At 38.4% G+C, this 21,832-nt stretch overlaps 1 protein-coding gene across 5 annotated transcripts in view; it reads right to left on the bottom strand.

The window, feature by feature from the left end:
* Nucleotides 1-4,752: 4,752 nt before the first annotated feature.
* The window catches only part of LOC149542473 (MLO-like protein 9), a 117,144-nt gene continuing 100,064 nt past the window's right edge, over nucleotides 4,753-21,832 (bottom strand). For 4 of the 5 annotated variants that reach the window (XM_089797414.1, XM_089797418.1, XM_089797416.1 and 1 more), the window contains 7 exons: nucleotides 7,162-7,292; nucleotides 6,960-7,000; nucleotides 6,677-6,850; nucleotides 6,540-6,575; nucleotides 6,293-6,360; nucleotides 5,907-5,967; nucleotides 4,753-5,585 (listed from right to left, as the gene is read on the bottom strand). In XM_089797414.1, coding sequence (XP_089653540.1) covers nucleotides 5,190-5,585; nucleotides 5,907-5,967; nucleotides 6,293-6,360; nucleotides 6,540-6,575; nucleotides 6,677-6,850; nucleotides 6,960-7,000; nucleotides 7,162-7,292 — 907 coding nt within the window. In that variant the 3' untranslated portion in view covers nucleotides 4,753-5,189. The remainder of the gene's footprint in view (nucleotides 5,586-5,906; nucleotides 5,968-6,292; nucleotides 6,361-6,539; nucleotides 6,576-6,676; nucleotides 6,851-6,959; nucleotides 7,001-7,161; nucleotides 7,293-21,832) is intronic. The other variant, XM_089797415.1, reaches the window with a different exon arrangement.

The raw sequence follows: 21,832 nt of genomic DNA, 5'->3' as shown, positions 1-21,832 counted from the left end.
ATTCAAATGCTAGTACAAAAAATGAAGTGTATATAAGAAATCATTTGAAATATTTTGTAATATTTCATGAAGGGTTTTTTCTCTTACGAATTTAGGATAATGAATGTGTCTCCTCCAAAAGTGCAATTTATGCGGCCATTGAAAATCTCTGTCTCGCCTCGGTTGTAATTTCTTTGTCTTCTCCTGGGTTTTCTTCGAAGTTGATATCCAAACACCCTAATATGGCAAGAGAAGAGGCAAAGATTCGTGTGAACACGCAAGACAAAGAGGTCAAGGAAAGGCAGCTTAGGGCATCCAATATAATTATCAAGGGGATAAAAGACTATGGGGAAGGTGAACATACCCTTGACCTAACGAGGGATTTCCTACAAGATGTGTTGTTGTGGCAAGGACAAATCTGCCAAGCTTGGAGGGTTGGCAAACCACACGCTAAGAGAAATAGGCCAATCAAGGTAGTCATGCTCAGCATTAGCGACAAACAAAATCTACTTAACAAAAAATAGCTCTTGTGGGGTTCTCGCTTCGTTTTAGAAGAGGATTTAACTATGAGACAGCAAGTAGAAAGAAGGATGGAAATGGAAAAAATCAGAACAGCTCGAAATGAAGGCAAAAGAGCTTGGATGTTCAAGGGAAAAGCAGTTATTGCTCATTTTGGCCATCGCTACAATGAAGGGCAGCAAGAAGGCAACAAAGGTGCAACAACAAACACCTTAACAAGCAGCGATACAACAAGATCCATAATCACACCTAGCGATAATAACTCAACTTTGAGTCTTTCGCATCAAAATAAATAGCAATCAAGCTTAACCCAGGCGTCCTTAAGTTTAGTTTGTTGGAATTGCAGAGGTTATCCGTGGAGACGTGGGCCTGGGTTAGGGCCTATTGCGGAAGGCAAAGACATTATTTGTCTCATAGAGACACATGAGCATGAGGGATGTAAGACCCCATTGTTTGAAGGCTACTGGAAGATAGCAGTGTGGAATGAGGCAATGGGAAATGGTAAAGGTTATGGAGGTATAATGGTTCTAGTAAAAAAAAAAGAAGGTCGTGTCATTCAGCTGGAAAAGACTGATTCTAATAAACAATTTATATGGCTCAAAATCGTGGAAAATAACACTCTTCTCAGGATTGCAACTTGTTACTTTGCTCCACAAGTATCTAAAATTTATAAAAAGTGTGGTTTAGATCACAATGACCCTTATGCTACGTTAAAGAAAGATGTTGCTGTTTTTTCACAACGTGGGGATGTCCTTCTCGTTGGAGATTTCAATGCTAGGACAGCAAATTGACAAGCAAGTATTTTCAGCTTCGAAGTAAATGATAACCCTCCCTATTTGGCTCACAGAAGAGAGAAATCATCCATGGGATAGAATATCCGAAGATGCTAAAGGCTGCAATCATTTTGGGGAAGAATTGATCACTTTGTGTGGCACATTTGATCTAATAATCTGTAATGGTTTGGCTAGATGGGCTAAGTCGGGCAATTTCACTTGCAACACATACAACGGGGCAAGTGTGGTAGATTATGTAATTTGTTCGCAGCATTTGTATAACAATATTGAAGAAGTTGAAATTGGAGAGCACATTTGGGATCTCAAATCAGATCATAGACCACTGTATGTAAATTTGTATTGGGCAAAGGATAGACGGATTGGGGCAAAAATCCAAGGCCCTCAACACCCACCTTCTCAGGGCAGAATTTTGTTAACTTCAGAAAATAGTAACACTTTCAGGGCTACTCTTGAGGAACTTTGTATGGGACACCCTATGTATAAGCATGGTGTTAATAGTCATGATTTATCAAATCTGATTCACAAGGCTCTTTCAAAATGCAAGAGAGCAAAAAATAGAAAATCTGAAACTAATTGTTTTCCAGCCAATGCATGGTTTGATAAGGAATGCAAGAGGGCTAGGAGAAATCTAAGGGAGTCAAATAAAACTAACCTTGACATTAAGACCTACAAACAGATCCTAAAGAAGAAAAAAATCGATTTTATGTCCACAAGGAGAGAGGAGCTAATTTTCTTGAGCAGAAATAACCCCAAATGTTTTTGGAAAGAACTCCAACCAAGGAGGAAGCAAACTGAAAATAATATTACTGCCACCCAATGGTTTGATTATGCTAAGAAACTTTATGAACAAGAGGGTGGAATGGGACAGCCACCTTTGGTCAATGATACCACAAATATTTTTACTGTGCAAGAGATAGAGACAGGGATTAAGAAGTTGGGTGGAGGCAAAGCAAAAGACCTTGTTGCGCTTCAAGCTGAATATTTGAAGTGGGGTATGAAAACTCTTGCACCGCACATCACTGAAATCTTCAACAAAATCTGCCAAGAAGGGTTTCCGAAAGATTGGACAATCAGCCTTGCAATACCACTTTTTAAGAGTGGTGATGTTAACAATCCCTCCAACTACAGGACTATAATGATCAATCCCCTCTTTGCTAAACTTTTTGGCAGTATGATAGAAACTAGGATCAGCAAATGGGCAGAAGAAAATCATAAACGTGCTAAAGGGCAAGCTGGTTTTAGGCCAAAGCACTCGACAGTGGATCACTGTGTCACTTTGAGACACATTATTGAAAAAGAGTGGGAGAAAAAGGAAGAGGTTTTTTGTTGCTTTGTTGACTTCAAAAAGGCTTTTGATACCGTTCCGAGAGACAAGCTTTGGTTGAGGATGGAAGAATTGGGGATTCCTAGGCATCTCAGAGCTGCTGCTCATAGGATGTACGAAGAGGTGAAAGTCAAAATCAGAACTTCAGATGGCATTTCAGAATGTTTTAGGAGCGATATCGGGGTCAAACAGGGCTGCCCTTTATCCCCTACTTTATTTGGTTTATATATTGACAAACTGGAAGAGTGGTTAAACACGCAAGAGCATGAAGGCATTCAGCTAGGGGAATTTGTTATAAAGCTACTCCTATATGCAGACGACCTCATTTTAATTGCCAAATCTGCTTGTGGTTTGCAAGACCATCTATCTTCTCTTGAGCGCTTTTGTAGAATGGTGGGGATGCAGGTCAATATCAACAAAACCAAGGTTATGATTTTCTCTAATAATAAAAAACAGCATCAACATGAATTTTATTACAATGGAAGTGTTCTCGAAGAAGTTGCGGAATATAAATACCTTGGCATCGATTTCAACAAAAAACTAAGCTGGTCTAGCTGCAGGTATAAAAGGACATTAGGTGGATGGAAGGCTTTCTACGCTCTTCAGAATAGGTGCTGTGAAGTGGAGTTGTGGGATTGGAAAACTATTCAAACATTGTTCGGTCTTCTTGTGCTGCCAGTTGTTCTTTATGGGTGTGAATTATGGGCCAACAGCACTACTATAGCACAATGGAAACAAATCGAAGGAATCCAAAAGCGCTTGATTACAAGCAAGTTTAAAATTAAAAGCACTGTTCCATATGACATCATGCTAAGTGAAATGGGGGTTGCGCCTATCGAGGCACTTGCTATGGTTCGCCTTTTAAGCTATCTAAAAAGAATCGAAAAAATGGAAGAGGATAGATGGTCGAAAGTTGTCTTTAGGGACACACTATGTAAGCGAAAAAGGACATGGATGCAACAAAACATCAAGTGGATGAGTAAATGGAATATTCATTTCAATATGTGCCCCACAAATAATAAAGAAATAAAGGTCTTTGTTATGGAGAAATTCTACAAGAGAAATTGGGGAAGCGAGATTGGGAGGAAGAAACTATATTACATAAATGAGTTCAACCCCACTTGTGATCAACTCGAAAAAGTGTACATAGGAGCCAACATTTCTTGGAGAGCTAAAATTCTTATTGCTCAGCTGAGAACCAACTCTCACCAACTTCGTTGTGAGACCGGGCGTTGGAAGAGGCCAAAGGAGGCTTGGGAAGAGAGAATTTGCAGATTTTGCAATTCTAGGAAAGTGGAAACTGAACAGCACTTTATTCTAGAATGTGAGGCCTACAAGGATAGCAGGGATAAGTTTGCGGATACTATATGTGACAGTTCTTGGCATAACTTGTTCAACGAAGAGTACATTGAGCAATTGGGGGGGCTCATCATTAGTCTACACAAGAGGCGAACAGCGCTACTTAAGTCTGCTTGAGTTGTCTTGCTGTCCCATAGGCTATTTTTAGCCTCGTGGACGTTAAAATTTTATCTATCTATCTATCCCTTTTTACTAAAGATCACAAATCATTTCTTGTAATTAGCATCCCTGCAATGGCCAGCTCTTGTCAAGATTTTACAATGGACAAACACTCATCTGGATATGAGACACGCCTTTCAATAAATACATACCGATTGCACAGAGACTGCGCAACCAGTTAACATTATTAAAAATGAAATAATGCAAAGAGCTCTGTGTGTGTTTGGAGATGCAATTATATCTGAGACACGTATAAAAGTCTTTACGTAATGTCCAAAAAATGTTATAATCAGATCGTGTATTCCACGTACAAACTACATTCCTGTCATACGGGCTGGCAGTGGATGAAGGCTATGGCTGTTGATGAAACAGCGTGTTTCCGGATAATGCATATACCTTTACTATGATACAGAAGGGCAAGATTAGGTTTCTGGATTCTTTTACAATTAATATGTTCATATTGGGAATTTATCATTCAGTTCATTCACAAAGAAAAGTTTTTAAATTTTGTTTAACAAATTAGATTGACAATATGAGTGAATAATAGTTACAGGCATTCAACAGTCAGAGAAAATACTTTAAAATCTTGCGAAATAGATTAACGATGAGATCTTAAAATTAGTAAAGTCGCTCTAAGCTTCTAAAATGGTATTGATATGGATGCATATTTGACCCCTGCACACCAGGGGCATAAGAAGGAAATTTAATTCTAACATGCAGCATTGTGAGGAAGTAACTGTATCTAATATACTTCACAGACAATGAGAAAAATCTCTCCTTACATCCTATCTATAGATACATATCATGCACGAAACATCCTATCTATTGATACATATCATGCACGGACTGCATGTTCAATCACTAACTAATCTGCTTAAAACATATCACCTCAGCTCTTGATGGGAGGGATTTCTCAAGTCTTTGTGTTACTTGATAGAGAAACATTCAAATTCTACCTTCTCTAATAGGCCGGAGAATTAGTTTTATCTTAAAGCTGTTATTCTTGACTACACTACACTAAATATTCTGATTCATTATGGCATGTTTCTGATCACTCACACCTTTGCAAATGAAAAATCTGTGTTGTCAGGGTCACTATGACCATCTCTTTCAGTTGGAATAATTTTGATACCCTCTTTCTTCTCTTTTCCCTTGGTAGTTAGAGAATGGATGGAGCGCTCATCACTTAGAAGAGATGCATCCACTTCAAGGTCTGACATTTCATGTTCTGAGTTATAAATCCTTTCACCAGCTCCTCTTCTATCAAAACCTCCTGTTGTCTTGAATCTGCGCAGGAAGCGGACTGGTGAAGATATTTGAGTTGAAGTTTCTGCATTTCCTCCAGAACCAGACTTCTGCTGTCTCTTATTCTTTTTGGCAGCCTTGTGCCATCTCTTTACTGCATTCGTTGTCTGCTCATTAAATATGGCCTCCTTGGTATTTGATCCCATCTGCAAGCATACCACAACCTTTAAAGTCTAAAGACAAAAACTTTAGAATAAACTAATTTCAAAGAGCTTATTATTTTCCACGAAATCTGACCCATTTTTTTCTTCACAACTATTAGGGAAGGGCTTATTAATCACATATCTTTGCATTCTTTTCAAGATGAATTATACCATGCAAACTGCCTACCCAATGGCTGACCATTCTTTTACCAGTAGAAATTGCAGTTGACAGGGAATCCCACTTACCTTTCTCTATTTTAGGAAAACTTAGAAATCATATGAGAGTAACATAAAACTATTAGAGGAAACTACTAAGCAACTAACCTGTGTCACAAGTGCATAGAGAGGAAATGTAATGTAACTACACAGGAACTGCACGACAACTCTGAAGTCAGAAATTTGAAATTTAGTATACCTTCATTATGAAAGAGATGGAAGATGGTTTTGATTGAATCTATTGTTACTGATTCGTAAATAGTGACTAGGAAGAATATAGTACAAAACAACAAATAAAAGATTTAGTCAAAAAATAAACATGTGATAATGTGAATTCTGGCTAAAAATTTGTTATATTTACATATACTGTGCACTTTTTATAACTACAGTTCAAGCCTTAAAAGAGAAGGGAAAAAATATTGCACTGAATTATTGAGTAATCCTCAAGGTATGTTACACGGCCTCTCCCATCTTTCCATGATCAATCCGCTTACCCTATGGAAACTCTTGTTATTATGGCTCCAAATTTTTCGTGAAAGCAAGACTTCAGACCAAACTCATACTGCAAAAGAAATTAAAAAAACTCATCTCAACAGCACTGGAAATGCAAGTCCTAGTTCCAAACCATTTAAATGTTTAATTCCATCAAATTGTGCATACACTTCATACAGTAAATAAATTTTGTCATAAGGTGTGAGATATTGGACTAGAAATGTGAAAATCGAGAAAAATAATTCTTACCCACGTCCAAAAGAAATTTGCGAGTTGAAAAGCATTCTGTTGAACAAAGTGAGTAAATTTGAAGTTGTCAGCAATGATGCATAAATTTCTCATAATCATTAGTTGTGAGAATGCATTATAGTGTGACAATTTTATACCACGAACAACACAAAATGTATCAGAAACAGAACCAATTGAGGTCGACCAAACCAAAAATGCTCATTACTGGGCTTCACTACTGGAAGTCCTTTAACTACAGCATGTCTGGCTTGGATTTCTACAGCCATCTTTGTTATGATAACTTGCAGTTTTGTTCCAACCAATAAAACTATCTGCAGACACAAGGTAGAAGTGACACTAAGAAATGAGTCTTAATCATCAATATCAGAAAGGTGCATTAGCAACATGACAAACCCATGTAAAGGTTTTAAATAATCTCACAACTAGAGGAAGGAAAGCTAGCCAGAAGTATGCTTGCCATCCTGCATTATCAACAAAGCATCCAAATGCAAGAATGTTATTGTGATTTCTAACAATAGGAAAAAACATAACCAGGCAAGTAATTAAATTTGAAATGAGCAATATTTACATATAACAAACATTTATCTCAGCTTGTGTAAATGTCAACACAAGAATAGCTTACTTCTGTACAGGCAAAAGAGTTCACTTCTATAAAGCAAAATTCTCTCCATCAAAATGGCAATAGAGAGTTGCAGAGATTTACCCTCAACATTGAGAAGCAAAAAGATGACAGCAAAAGCCCATAGGGGAGGACTGTTCAAGAGTGGACAAAAGAAGACAATTATTAAGAAATTAAAAAGATCAAATTATTGCATCTAAAGTGATAATATAATGAGAAAAATTCAGTTAATACAAATAGCTCTACTGAAATTTGAAACCTCCAAAGTCTCTCATTACAGGTTCATGGTCTTCGGATTTCTGATCATGAGCTCATAATACAATTGCATATGAACATGCAATAAGAATGTAAGCGTATATGTTTATGCATCTCTTTATTTATTTATCAGATGTTCAGGTTGGAAAGTGAATACCAAAAGGAGTGGTCTATATAAATGACATAATAATGCACACCAAAGCTACAGAAATAAATGGTACTTGTTTTTAAGAAATATGATAAGAATTTGAGATAGTAGTACCTTGAGGAATGATAAAATTCAATCAGAGGTCAAATGGGAGAAACTTCCATGGCAGTAGAATGCTGAGTATTGTGTTTTTAGATGATTGTAAGATGGTTGTTTCCTGTTGGATACTTTCAGCTGCATCGTATGCTGGCTTCTTATTCATAGGGTCTTGATCAATGCAGGTTTGGTTCGGTTGGCTGATTATAGGATTGTTACTAATGGCAGGGCGTGGTTTTGGCTTTCCCCGTGGTCCTCTTCAAAATACAGTCTCAGAGTACCATATGAAGAGCATTTTTAATTTCTCTGGTGCTCCGATGCTAAAACTAATGAGTAATTCTAGGGAAGGAGCACATAGCAGATACTGGTATATTATATTCCAAAGCATCCATTTTAGAGGCATTGAAAACTATGGCCTGTGTTACACAGTGACGATGTGACACATTTGTCTGGCAGAGCTAATAATTCATAATTAAGATGAACCAATGGAGATTTTGGGTGGCAAGGCGCAGGGAATGCCACTCATCTAGGGAGCTTTATCAGACTCATGATGAAGGCTCCATGTGATGAAATCCTACAACTCAACCAAGATGCGAGTAGATCATGGGAGTTTATCCAAAAGCTGAGGCCTTTAATAACATACTTCGTAATTTCTCAGTGTTCTCAATGTGGCATGTGTTTATATTAGTACTCTCCTGCAAAGAGAAAAATGTCTTAACTTGCACAGTGTACTGCATACAAATTAAAAAAGACAACCTTGGAAGGCTTGGAGATCAATATTGCGAGTGCCTATGAAGGTCAAGGTGGTAGTTGTTTCAGGTAATGGTATTCCTAATAATATTAATAATCTTCTGAAAAGAGAAAAATAACATCCCAACTTACGAAGTGTATTGCAGAGAAGTTTAAAATGGCATCCTTGGAAGGCTTGGAGATCAATCTTGCCAGTGCCTGTTAAGGTCAAGGTGGTAGTTGTTTCAGGTAATGGTATTTCTAACAGGGCATACGGCAGATGGAGATTGGCCCCCAACAGCAGAGGTTTTTCTCAATGGGAGGTTGCTTTATTGTTGTGATATGGTGGTGCAGGATGGAAGCCTCTTCTCTAGCCATGCAGTTTTATCTTGGCAGTGCTTTCTTTTGGTGTATCTGTTGTTCTGTTGATCTTTTGCTAAGGATGTGAATGCAAGGTTTGTTTGTGTGTTGGTCTATGTCTTTAACTTTTTTCTTATGCTTTCTATTTAGCCTATTATGCCCCTATGTGTGTTGTGAGCACAACTACAAGCTTATAATTGTTTACCTCTCTTGTATGTGTTTTAAGTTGGGGCCCCATAGTAGTGTTCAGCCCGTAGGTGAACAGGAAATAAACATATAACTTAACAAATTAGAGTATTATTCATTCATCAAATGCTTTCATACAAGGTAATAATATTCAATACCAATATGATGCCAATTACATAAGTGTATGCCATATTTGTAACATCTGACACAGTGCCAATGAAGCAACACAGCCATGCCCATACCCATAACTGTCTAACTACCCAATTCATTGGACAACATCATCCCCCCAAAAAGAAAAGTCATCTCCTAGCGACTCAAAACTGACAAAATTAGGAGACAACATACAAATATGGAAACAAACATAGACTAGGGAGGAGGTTGCATCCTTGAAGTGTTTACTGGCTGGCACAACTCGTAAACCTGATCGGTGCGTATATGTAAGTCCTTCTGTGTCCGTGTGTTGACCACCATAGCCTCCTTCAATAGAAGTGCTGCCTTCATACCCTGAGTTTGAGCCACTTGCAATCCTTTTTCAGCATTCTCCTTGTCTTGCAAGAGCATTGCTCGCCCTGCCGCCCATGTTGCTTGCTGACTAGCCAATTCAGCAGCTAGCTCCTCGAGCCTTTACCTCAACTGCCTTGGACCTCACAGTTGCAACCCTCTCTGCTTCTCTATCTGCCTTTGCATGCTGATGAGCATAGTAGACGTCTTTATATGCCCCTACTATCTCATGTGCAAGCTTCTCTATAGCAATGTTGCACGGTCCCAACTCGAGTTCAGTCCAATCAGCAAGCATCTTTGATGTTTGCACAGCTGGCCATCCTCTAGCCTCAAAGCAAGAGCGAAAACGCTCCGGACAACCCCTTTGGATATAGGCTCAAATCAACTGCAACTCCATTCTACAAGTCAAAGCATGTTGTCCAATAATTCAACCTCTCTCCAGCACAACCTCCATGGCCTTAATGTATGCCATGGTTCTCTCCTCATCCGACCCATAATTCAGCCTGTCCTTAGTATCGACATCCTGCTCTGTATCCATCTCTGTCTCCCTCTCAGCCCCTCCTGTGACAACCACGTCCACCTTCGGTGCAGTCCCCTCATCTTTGGATGCATCCTTGGATTGTGGTACTCTCGACTCCTGTAGCTCTAAAATGGTTGATACTCCTGTCAATACCTCTCCTCGCCTCGAGGACTGGATGGAGTGGCTGACATTTGCAAGGTGAACCGAAACTGTTGTCTTGAGAAGACATTGGCTCGGTCCATCACTTCAACGCCCTCGTCCTCTGGCTGTGCTGGCTAGGCCACATTCATGGGTTTGGCCAACAAGGATGATGCTACAGTGACAACCGCCTTTGTGCCAATCACGTCTAGTCGAACTTGAGGGGCGGGCTTTGGTGCTTGGTGTATGTTTCGATCACAGTTCTTAATACCGGCTCAAACAGTCGTATGGAAAACACAGGAAGTTGAATCCCCCAATGTACTTGTGCACGGACCAGTATTTGTTGGTTGAGGTCTATGTCCATTGTTTCCTGCCACCATCTGTGGCAGCCATTTCCATTCATCCCTTTAAATTGTACTATGAGATGAGAAATGTCAGCCTTCTATGCCAATGGCTACACTTTAGGACACACCTTTTGCTTCTTGCTACCTCTTGGCCCTGCAACACAGACTCCTGAGGCCAATACACTCACATTCTTGTCCATCTTGGCACTATTCTCCTTCAACTGATCTTTCCACTGTCTCCTTTTCCCTGTAGACTGCATACTCCAACTGATTAACGATCTCTTGTTTTGTCTTTATTGCGACAAAGGCTATTTGGTTTTGCGGTTGCTTCTCCTTTTACTTCTCCGTGGTACATCTTGCTTCAGCCTCCCAGTATTCTCTATCCCTGTCCTGTGGTGTATATTTCCTTCTCCTTTCGTGTCACTTTGTTTAACTACCCATGGAATGCTTCTATTTTTCTCCTTCCTGCGGCAATGTCCTTTTTCTTCGTCCTCGCTGCAATGTTTTGCTCTTCTCCAGGCGATAATGGTTTTCTTATTCCTTTCCCTTTCCATGGGTAAGTCTTTGTTGGCGGCATGTTTAATTTTTCCTCCCCTCTTCGTGGCCCATATTGCATTTGCTTTCTCCCATTTTTGTAGGAAGTTTTTTTTCCTCTCCTCCATGGGCCATGGGCCATGATGTATGCCAGTGGGCACTTAGAGCCACGGGACACTCATGTCCATAAGGCACTTTCTGCATTTTTTTATTTTTTTATTTTTTTTTAATTTTTAAATTTATTTATTTTTAACTTCCTAAGTCTAATCTCTGGCAAGTATTACCCCTTACCTCACCTTCTTACCGATCATGATAGATCTTTAGCTTCGATCCATTAATGGCGTCAGGAATTTCTTGCCCATCCAAGGTCCATTATTTATAGAACCATTATCACCAACTTCTTTGATTTTATATGGTCCAAGCCATTTGACCTTGAATTTTCCTAGTTTTATCTCATTGCAGCTATAGTACCGAAGCACCAGTTGCCTTGGCTAGAACCTCGTCATTTTCAAATGTTTATCATGCCATGCCTTGCGATGAGTTTGTGCCACCTTTGTCGCCCATTGCGCTGTTAATCTTCATTCATCCAATTTTTCTGGTTGATATAGGCGCTCTTGTAGACTTCCCATATCTCCAAGTCTATTTTCAATTGCAATCTGGAGGCTCGGGACCATGGATTCAGCTAGTACCATAACCTCTTGCCCAAACATTAACTGGAATGACATCTGTCTAGTTGTGACTTTAACCATTGTGTGGTAGGCCCATAGCGTTGAAGGCAACTTTTCCTCACTGTTTGCCTATTCTACCCCGCATGATTTATATATGATAGCCACGAGAATTTTGTTTGTTGTTTATGCTTGGCCATTGGCTCTTGGGTAATATGGACTCGATAACGAATGAAAAATCTTGAATTCAATTGTCAGGAATCTGATCACATGACTCTGAAAGTGAGATATTTCCCATTAGACTTCTACCATCCTAGAAGGATAGAGATCCTGAATGAGTGTGCATCCAAAAAATATCATTGACCCCTTCCGATAGCTCTCCTGACTTGATTCGGGAGAGCTGGTTGGCAATGACGTGACTTTTCTCCGGTTGCACAATAATGGTGAAGGTGAATTGCTGCAGGAGTAACAATCATCTACTAATCCTTTCTTAGATGATCATTTTGTTCACCAGGTACATCAGCGCCTGGTGGTCCACATAAAAGGTGAATGGTGTAGCCAAGAGGTAATGCTGAAACCTTTGTACAACATACACCATCCTGAGGGACTCCCTTTTAGTGGTGTTGTAATTCTTCTCAGCTTTTGAAAGTAGCTCGCTTGCGAAATATACTAGGTGATCAAGGCCATGGTCGCCAGTTTGTGCCAACGTTGCACCTATGGCAAAGTTAGAAGCATCCATATTGACATGGAACTCCTTGTCCCAATTCGGATATGCCAAGATAGGTGCCCCCAACAATCTATTCCTCAACTCTTTGAAGGAAGTCTCCTACTTGAAGCTCTAGATGTACGGTTCTCCCTTCCGTGTCAACTTGTCGAGAGGAAGAGCAATTTGGGCGTAGTTCTTTATGAACCGTTTGTAGTATCCAATGTGCCTGAGAAAAGATTTCACTCCCATTACCTCTGTCAGGGTTTCCATTTCCACAATCACCCGCACTTTGTCCGAGTTGGTCTTCAATCCTGTCTTGCATGCAATGTGCCCAAGTAATTTTCCTCGAGGAACCATGAACTGATACTTTCTAGGATTTAGTGTCAGTCATGCTCGTCGACACCTTTCCATACATTCTTGGAGTGCTACCAAGTGGTTGTCTTGTCAATTGAAGATGGACCAATCATCCAAAAATGCTCAGAAGTTGCCTACTAACATTTTGTCAAAGATGTGTGAAATGATTCTCTGAAATGTGGCAGATGCGTTACACAATTCGAATGGCATCCAATTGTAAGCATATAGTCCATCCTCCACAACAAAGTTAGTTTATAATTTTTCTTCAGCAATGGACATTTGGTTATAGCCAGAGAATCCATCCATGAAGGAGTACATCTTGTGCCCTGCCACATCTTTGAGAACTATGTCCGTGAACGGGATGAGGAAGGGATCTTTTATTGTGACAGCATTCAAGCACTAAAAGTCAACACCTATTTGGATTTGGTTCCCATGCTTCATGGATATCACAATTAGTGACACCCACTCACTTGTTTGGACTTTGAATATTATGCCGACTTCTAGCATTTGTTGTATTTCCTCACCTATGCGTGCTGCGTAGTTCTTATTCATTTTATACGATCGCTTCTGCACAAGTATGGCTCTGAGCACCAAAGGTATGCGATGAACGCACATCTCTGGTGAAACCCCTTCAAAATTCTTATAAGTCCAGGCAAATACATCTTTATGCTCCATGAAGATTTTAAATGTTGCAACCTTCAATACGGGGTTCCAGTCGTCTCCGACAAGTATGTTCATTGGGTTTCCCATATCGCCATGATTGGTGGCCTCCACTGACGACTCTTCGTATCTAATGGCTTTCCCTTCAAAGAAACGGGCGGGACTCTCGTTGATCTCTATGTTGCCTTCTTTGTATTCCACAAACTTTGGTGGAAATACCTCCTTTTCACCTTTAGGTTCCTTGATGCCAAGCATGTAAGAATGGAAGAGCTCCTAGTCTTCCATTTGCCAATGGAAAAGTCCATTCATTGAACTAGTCTCATCTCATGAACATTCGTCCAATTCCAAAACGCCTCCATCATTTGGATCCATGCGGGCTCTTCCCTCATCCATCCAATGTTCCCCATTTGACTTGGACTCTGATGACGACACCATTTTTCACGTACTATCTGTGTTCAGAGATCAATGGCGAACTTTCGCTCTCTCCTTTCCATAGATTGAATGTTCTTTTTCCAATTGTGATTCACCTTGGCTGCCACCAACCATCCTCTTCCAAGAATGGAATTGTATCCCTTTTTCTTCAAGGGAATCACAATGAAATCTAGCACAAATGGTTGCGTCCCGATGGTTACCTGCTGAGCCACTAGGGTCCCTAGCGGCTTTATCCCTTGTTGGTCAGCGGCGAACAGGTTGAATGTGGTCGGCTATAGGGTAGGCTTGTTGAGTTTCTTCCATGTCTCCTTGGGAATGACGCTCACCCCAAAGCCACCATCCACAATGGTGTCCATCAAGATGGTTCTGAGGATTCCCATCTCGACCGCTGTCGGGTGACAGCCATTACTTACTATTAGCAAAAGGGGGTCTATGGCCGACCCTCCTAGTAAAGTTGGTTGTTCATTCGTCTCTGGTACTGTTATAGGGTTTGTGCAAGTGTTTAATAATGTCATCCTTAATTGTGGTACTATTTGTAAAAGGTCTTGAAGTTTGATGGTCACCTCCATTTACAACATCTAGTTCAATAAGTTGTTCTCCACTTCCATTCGTCCAAAAGTAGTTCCATTGATATCTTTTCTACCCTTCATTGCCCTTTTTATTTCTTCTTGTGCCTCTCGCAGTCTTTGCTTCTTGGTGCGGGGATCTAGATATGTTGCCTGCTTAGCCTGGTTGTGGGTGAGGACGAGGACCTTCTCCTCCTCAATGTTAAGGAGGTTCACTTGTTTTGAGCAGTTGGCATCTTTGTGGTCCCCTGGACCACACCTTCGACACAATTGCTAAAGAGTGTCATCTTTGGGCAATCTCTAGCAAAGTGGCCCCATTGGCTACATGCACGACATTAGACTATGGGCCTTCCCTTGGAGTCATCCTGCATTCGATACCTGTTGTCATTTCCACCCCATCCCCCTCTGCGGTTGTTTCTGTAGCCACTAGGCATTGTTGTTGTGTCCTTGCGTCTCATTATTAGTGCCTGAGGTGAATGGTTGTTCCTGTGTGAAGAGTATTTGTTGGCTTTGTGTCTTCACGTTATAGGGGCACTCCTTCATAGAATGACCCAAAACCTGACAAATATCGCACATCGCCTTCTTCGGATATGCTCCCCTTGTGTGGTCATTTTTCTTTACAATAGGTACACCATATTTCTCCCTCCTCTATACGGCTAGTGGTTCCCTTCATGGACTTGAACTCCATCATCCGCTCCATGTCCTTTTGGAGGGCGTGCACCTCCTTGTTGGGTTCTTCTTCGTTGTCAGCACTACTTTCCTCTTCGAATTTTCATAGGAAGACAATTATATTAGTTACGTTCAAGTGAATGAGATTAACGGTTACAATCAGTTAAATGGAAATTTCATAATTGACAATTGAAAGCACCATCAATGAATTTACTATGAAAATTAAAATCTACATACCATGGAATTTGAAACCGAAATCAATCAAGGGATGCTTCTGCAAACACCAAGGTTAGTTGATGAATACCACTTAGGATCAAATGACGATTACCATCCAATATCACTACAGCAAAATCAAAATGATGATTACCATCAAATACCACCATATCAATTAGGGCATCGATTACCATTAGATCATTTTGGGCATCACATACCACTGTATCAATTAGGGCATCTATTACCATTGGATCATTTAGGGCATCAGATACCACAGTATCACTTGGGGTGCCAGATACCATTGTATCATTTAGGGCATTAGATACCACTATATCGTTTAGGACATTAGATAGCATTGTATCATTTGGGGCATTAGATACCTTTATTTCATTCATTTTCTTCCTATTGCTAACTGTGGCAATAACATAAGATTCGAATATATGCTCATAATCATTATTCTTATAAATGAAAAACTAAAATAACAATCCTATAGATATATTCCATATTCATTTGGAAGGTCAACCAATCTAAATGATTACCAATTACATTGATGAGAAAGATTGCTTTCATCAAAGGAAATAATTGAATTCAACAATATAAATTAATCCATCATATCTTCTACTCATATAAATATCATAAAAGGAAAAAATACTTGTTACCAATAAATGTTTGAATGCTCAACTTATCTTTATCTTATGCACGTCTTGACATCTTGTGGAGAAGGGAAACATTGTTAGGGGCTTAACCACCCAACCACGGACCTTCAACTTATCCCCACACTTTCTCTAATTAGAAAAGCCCTCCTTACCAAAAATAGTCATGGAACACCTTGTCAGCCACTGAGCATCCCGATACTTAATCACACCACTCGACTTGACAACAGAGAATGAATTGAACATGCATGAGCTATTAAACGATTTCCCTTTTTAAATGAATATACTATTGTTACATCATTTCTGAATTTGTTTCCATGTTATTGCAGATTTCTTTATCACCTCTTCACCTCTTCCTTGGCCATTTAGCCGAGTGAGTTCCAAGTGTATAAATCTCAGAGTAAACCAACTCATTTTGTTGATCCTCATCTAATGTATGAATATTACATATTTCAATATTCACAGCTTTTATGACTTAAGAAAATAATCTTAAGACTTGCAAAAGTACAATTCGATTTTGTCTTACAACAGTAAAATAAAGATGTTTAGACTTATCATGAACAATTGTTCTTGACTCAATACGGAAAGATTAGTCTCATTGATAATACAGTACATATTTCTCATGGACGTACTTCCTTCTACTATAGTTCCAAATGCAGGAATAAAAGAATGAAGATGTATCACTTGAAAAGGAAATAACCACTTAACTTGGTCTGATTTAATGGAAACATGAGCCTTGGCTTGATGCTAAACAGTTGTTTCCCTCATAGAAGCAATCCGTATGCAATTTCCAAAATATTTTTGATTTCCGACCTTCAACAAGGGGATAGAACATAAAGTAATAACGTGGAAAAATATGTAGAGGTAAATTGTGTGGAGACAATATTCATCCCCTACCTTCTCTCGGCTTGGGAAATTCGGACTCTCTAAGGAACTATTCAATGTTATGTAACATAGATGATATATGACATCCTATGGAAAGAATCCTTACTGCTATAAATACACAGTAATATAGAAAAGAATACTATGTTTCATTCGGAAATGGTATGCCGACCACATAACCTATATGATATGCCAAGTGTGCATTTCGGTTTCAAGTAAAAAATTGAATAATTAAAGAAAAGAATTTGAAGGATATGAATCAAAGAATATTATAATCAAATTTATTTACTTGCACATAAATATATTTTATTAAGATGGTACATAGTGAATGTTTATCCAAGGTTGTACCTTTTAAATATGTACATCTAAATACATGTTCCATCTTGGAAGATTTATTTTATCTTCTTGCACATGCATTTAAATGTACGTATTAAATAGATAAAATCTTATATAAAAAATAATACTATGATGTCACCTTTAGTTCATATCAATGTGTATGTACATAAATATGTATTATAATGATGTGGTAGAAAAGTCAACCAAAAGCCATTTGAGGTACGCATTAATTAATATTTTAAATGTTTATTTAATAGCTTATGCGTGTCTAATGTGTGTATCCTGTTATGCAGTCACTAGGTCCTCGACCATGGTGATTCACGATTCATACCCATTTGCCTAGTGATGGTGATGCTCTTGTGCCCAATTTTTTTCTGATAGTGCTTCCACCCCTTTGACGTGCTCCCTACAAAGAAATTCTCTATAGTTAAATCATATTACCATAACAAATAATTAATCATAAATAATCATAATGGCTAACCACCTTTTCAATTTCATGAATTCATGATAAATAATCAACTAGCATGTTATCTTCATATGAAATTATAACGACTAACCATCTTACCATTTTGTAGGATTATAACAAATTTAACTATCAACTGACTTCATGTGAACCTCAACGGCTATATGAACATTTTAAATAGGGTCGAAAATTAGGATGTAACATTATCACTCTCAAAGGAGGATGAGGATTTACTCTTCTTTTTCTTTTCTTTGCCATCTTGCCCTCACTTTCCAATTTCATGGCACGGTCGTAGGCATCTATGTACGATATGGGCGAGACTATCTTCATCTTCCTTCTCAGTGCCCCGCAGAGTCCTATGAACCACTGTTTCTTTAATTCATCAATGGGTTGAGTACCCATCCTACTAAGAAGATCCTTGAGCCTTCAATTGTAAGATCGTATGGTTTCCTTTTTCCCTTGTTTGCAATTGTAGATCTTGGCGATGACCTCGTTGTCATCCCGCAGTAGTCAAAATTTTGCTTGAAATTCTTTTTTGAGATTATCCCATGTGTTGATCTTAGCTTTGTCCATATCAAAAAACCAATCCACGACCACTCCCCGTAGGGTGGCTGAAAACTGTTGCAACCACTCGTCTGCATCTATGACCGAGTTGGTGGTCCATATGGTTTCAAATGTACGACAATGTCGTACAGGGTCTTCTATCTCATCGCCTATTAACTTCGGGAGTTTTTGTTTCTGAGACATCGTGTTTCTCGTCCTCTGACGACTAGTTGTGTGCGTACCACTCGATTGTGTCCCGGAACCATTAAGAATTGGTTGCAATGGGTTACTCTAACCACTGTGCAGTGTCCCTTCAACAATTCCTTGTGCCCCAGTGTCCTCTATTGGCCTCGCCTCCTTTCCTACTTCTTCATGGGTTCCCTCTCGCAGTGGTGTATGGGATGAATTTAGAAACTGTTCCCTTGTCTCCTCGAGCACAATTAATTTTTGTCGTGTTTCCTCAAGAAACTCCTCATTGCTTTGTACACGCCATTTAGGCGAACTGTGGCACCCTTCGGTGGTTCTTGCGCCACCCATGCGATTGCCTTCTACCACACTTGGTGATTCTTCCGATTGCCCCACAATCTGTTCTTCGGTAAATTGTCTTAATCGCTGCCTTCGTTCGGCTTGGATTAAATCTCCATGCACAGATTGTAATTTATCAATATCCTTCCTCAAGTTTCTCTTTTTATTTAAAAGGTTGGGCATTTGACATAACCATTATATTAAAAAACAAAATAGAACACTCTTTTATTTATTCAATCTGTATACATCATGTGGTCGACTCATGCGATAGTTACAGACTCTTGAGTGCTCCTGGTACCATGGCTCAAAAGCTCATGGTTCAGTTTTGCAATGCCGCACCTCTCTCCTCAGAAATTCTTGAGGGTCTATTGATGATGTTCCTCTTGTTCCACTTTTTCCTTGTCTCTTCTAGGACAGGTATGCTTGTGCAATTAAACGGGGGAGTTGGTCTAGGAACTTGTTCATTGTTGGGCTTGCATACATGGCATCCCACACAGTATCCTGTGTAACCTCGTTTTCTACAGCTTCTCTCTGTAGGAAGGTTTCGAGACTTACACTGTACAAAATGTGAAATTTTTGGGTCACTTCATAAGAATTTTGTCTCATCCTCATCATTAGTTTTCTGGTTGTTTGGTATAGGTATTCCCATTTATCCTTAGCTTTCCATTTGCTACCACTTCGGATTTGAACTGGCAATGGCGCCAAATGTTCAACCCATAGGTGAACAAGAAATAAACATATAACTTAACAAATTAAAGTATAATTAATTCATCAAATGCTTCTATACAAGGTAATAATATTCAATACAAACATGATGCCAATTACATAAGTGTATGTCATATTTATAACATCCGACATGGTGCCAATGAAGCAATACAATTGTGTCTGTACCCATAACCATCTAACTACCCAATTTGTCGGACAACAAGTAGACCCTCAAAATATTAACTTGAAAAAATGCACTAAAATCACAATATAGAAAATGCATGAAGTAAGCTAGTAAAGCTAACAAATCAAGCAAAGCCTAAAGCAATCTCACACTAGAATATTTACAATTAAAAAACAAAGCTAATTGTCTCGTGACTTTAATAATGCACATTGCAAATTATTTATAGATAAATTACTTTATAAATGATGTTTGATGATGTAATGTCCCCACTAACTAGGACAAGAATACCTACAAAACCAACATTAGAATTTATACAATAATAAATCAACTTTCACTATTCTACCCTCTATCCTAACCCAACATTAAAGATGTCTCCACATCAGGATCAATAACCCTCTTGAGGACTCTTAGGCTCTTAGTTACTTCTCCGTCTTCTATGAAGTGCTCCCGTCAAGGTCTTTCCAGGAAGAGACATTTTCTATCTAGGGCCCTTGTCACATATGCATATGTTAACATCTACGGAATATTTGTGCCATAAAATCATATTAAGATCACTCTCTTCTTAATGGGACTCTCACGATCTTAAGTTATTAAGATCACTCTCTTCTCAAACGGATTCACTTCATCTTGACAATTTAATCATTTCCTTGTACATCATGTTTGTACATTTACTTTGCATATACGTAAAGATTATTGACAAAAAAATAAATTTATGCCTTCCTTACAAATAATCTCCCTTGATAAAACTTTCATAAAATGCGATATTTCCTAATTAATTCTCTATTCTATAATCTCAAATAATTTAAGTTAATATATAAGTGATGTGGGATTACTAAAGTTAGGAACATACCTTAAAAACTTCCTTATTTTAGTGTTGACTACTTTAAGACTTTAAGTCCTTTCATAGTTGAGTCACCCTATACTTTCGGGATTTTCCAAGTTTCTCTTAATTTCCTATTTCCCACATAATATGTATGTTATTCCTCTTTTACTTGGTCTATGCTCTCACCTTGTTTTATTATTATTATTTTGGTGCCATGAATATACGGTCAAAAGCATTCTTTTTTGTTTGAATGCCCTCTTTGTACTTTCCATGGGGTAGGCCATGTGGGAAGTCATATAAATTGTTCAATTCTCTCCTTTTTTTGATCTTGATGCTGATGTAATCCATGTGTTGAGTATTGCATATTTGGCAATTGATGTGAAAACTAGTACCATTTATATCCGTATTAGTATGATTCCTTTTTAATATTGCTCCCCCCTATTTATATGACCATCTATTAAGAGGTCACGACTATCTCCATGGCTTCCATCGTGCCTACTAATGTAATAAATGTTAGGTAATCTTTATTTAGGTTTAATATGAATTGTTTGTTTTTTATTATTAGAATTGGAATTGGATAATTTGTTTGGGTGTATTTTTTTTAACTAATTTAATTTATATGAAGTTGCTTTATCCTTTTTGTTCTAACAATATATATTTAATATATTAAATGTCTAATTAAATTTAAATTTATTTATTGGGTTCTAATCTTAGAATTAAATCAAGTTATAGATTTTTTTATAATCAATTAATTATTTCATTATACATTAATTAATTTATCGAATGCTTATTAACTATAATTTTATATTAAATTTCATTACTAGAGGGAGTATTACAGATGATCACTCATTGTTCTACAAAGCAGAGATGGGAGGGGAAAAGAAGGTAGGGAGAACTATGAATATTAAAAAAGTTCTAGGGGATATAGTAATCACAATAACAAATATTGAGAATAACAATAATTAGAAATTTCATGGTGGTGATTAATATTCGTACTCTAAGGGACAAGGCAGAGCTTTGCAGCAAAGGAAGACGTGATATTGTTTGCTATGGATGTCAAAAATTGAGAAATATTGCACCGAATTGTAGAGTTCCCTCTAAGCAAATTCAGAAATTCAATAGTGCAAAATATGTAGAAGAGGATACAACATCTAGTAATAAGGAGGTTGATAATTCTTCCTTTACTACACCTGATGAATTTGAAGTACTTTCGTTACTTCTATTTATGATCAAGCTAATAATGAGTTCAAAGATGGGTTGCAAGACATTGGTGCAATGAAACACATCACATGCAAAAATAGATTTCTTTTGGTCTTATAAAAAACAAAGCATTGCCTCTTGTGAGATTTGCAAGAAAAAAATTGCTTCACATGTTTTCACAAGACAAATCTGGCTCCCATGCTAATGTCATGTCCCCCATTCGAAATAGCCATTAGAGTATTATTGTGACCACAGAGTATTACTCATCAATATTAACTGGTCAC

This window comes from Cupressus sempervirens, chromosome 8 (genome assembly GCF_028749045.1).
Source record: "Cupressus sempervirens isolate cs-2001-9-10 chromosome 8, ASM2874904v1, whole genome shotgun sequence".
NCBI classification, from domain to species: domain Eukaryota; kingdom Viridiplantae; phylum Streptophyta; class Pinopsida; order Cupressales; family Cupressaceae; genus Cupressus; species Cupressus sempervirens.
Note: the sequence above shows the minus strand (reverse complement) of the source record. Positions and strands in the feature narration are given on the sequence as shown.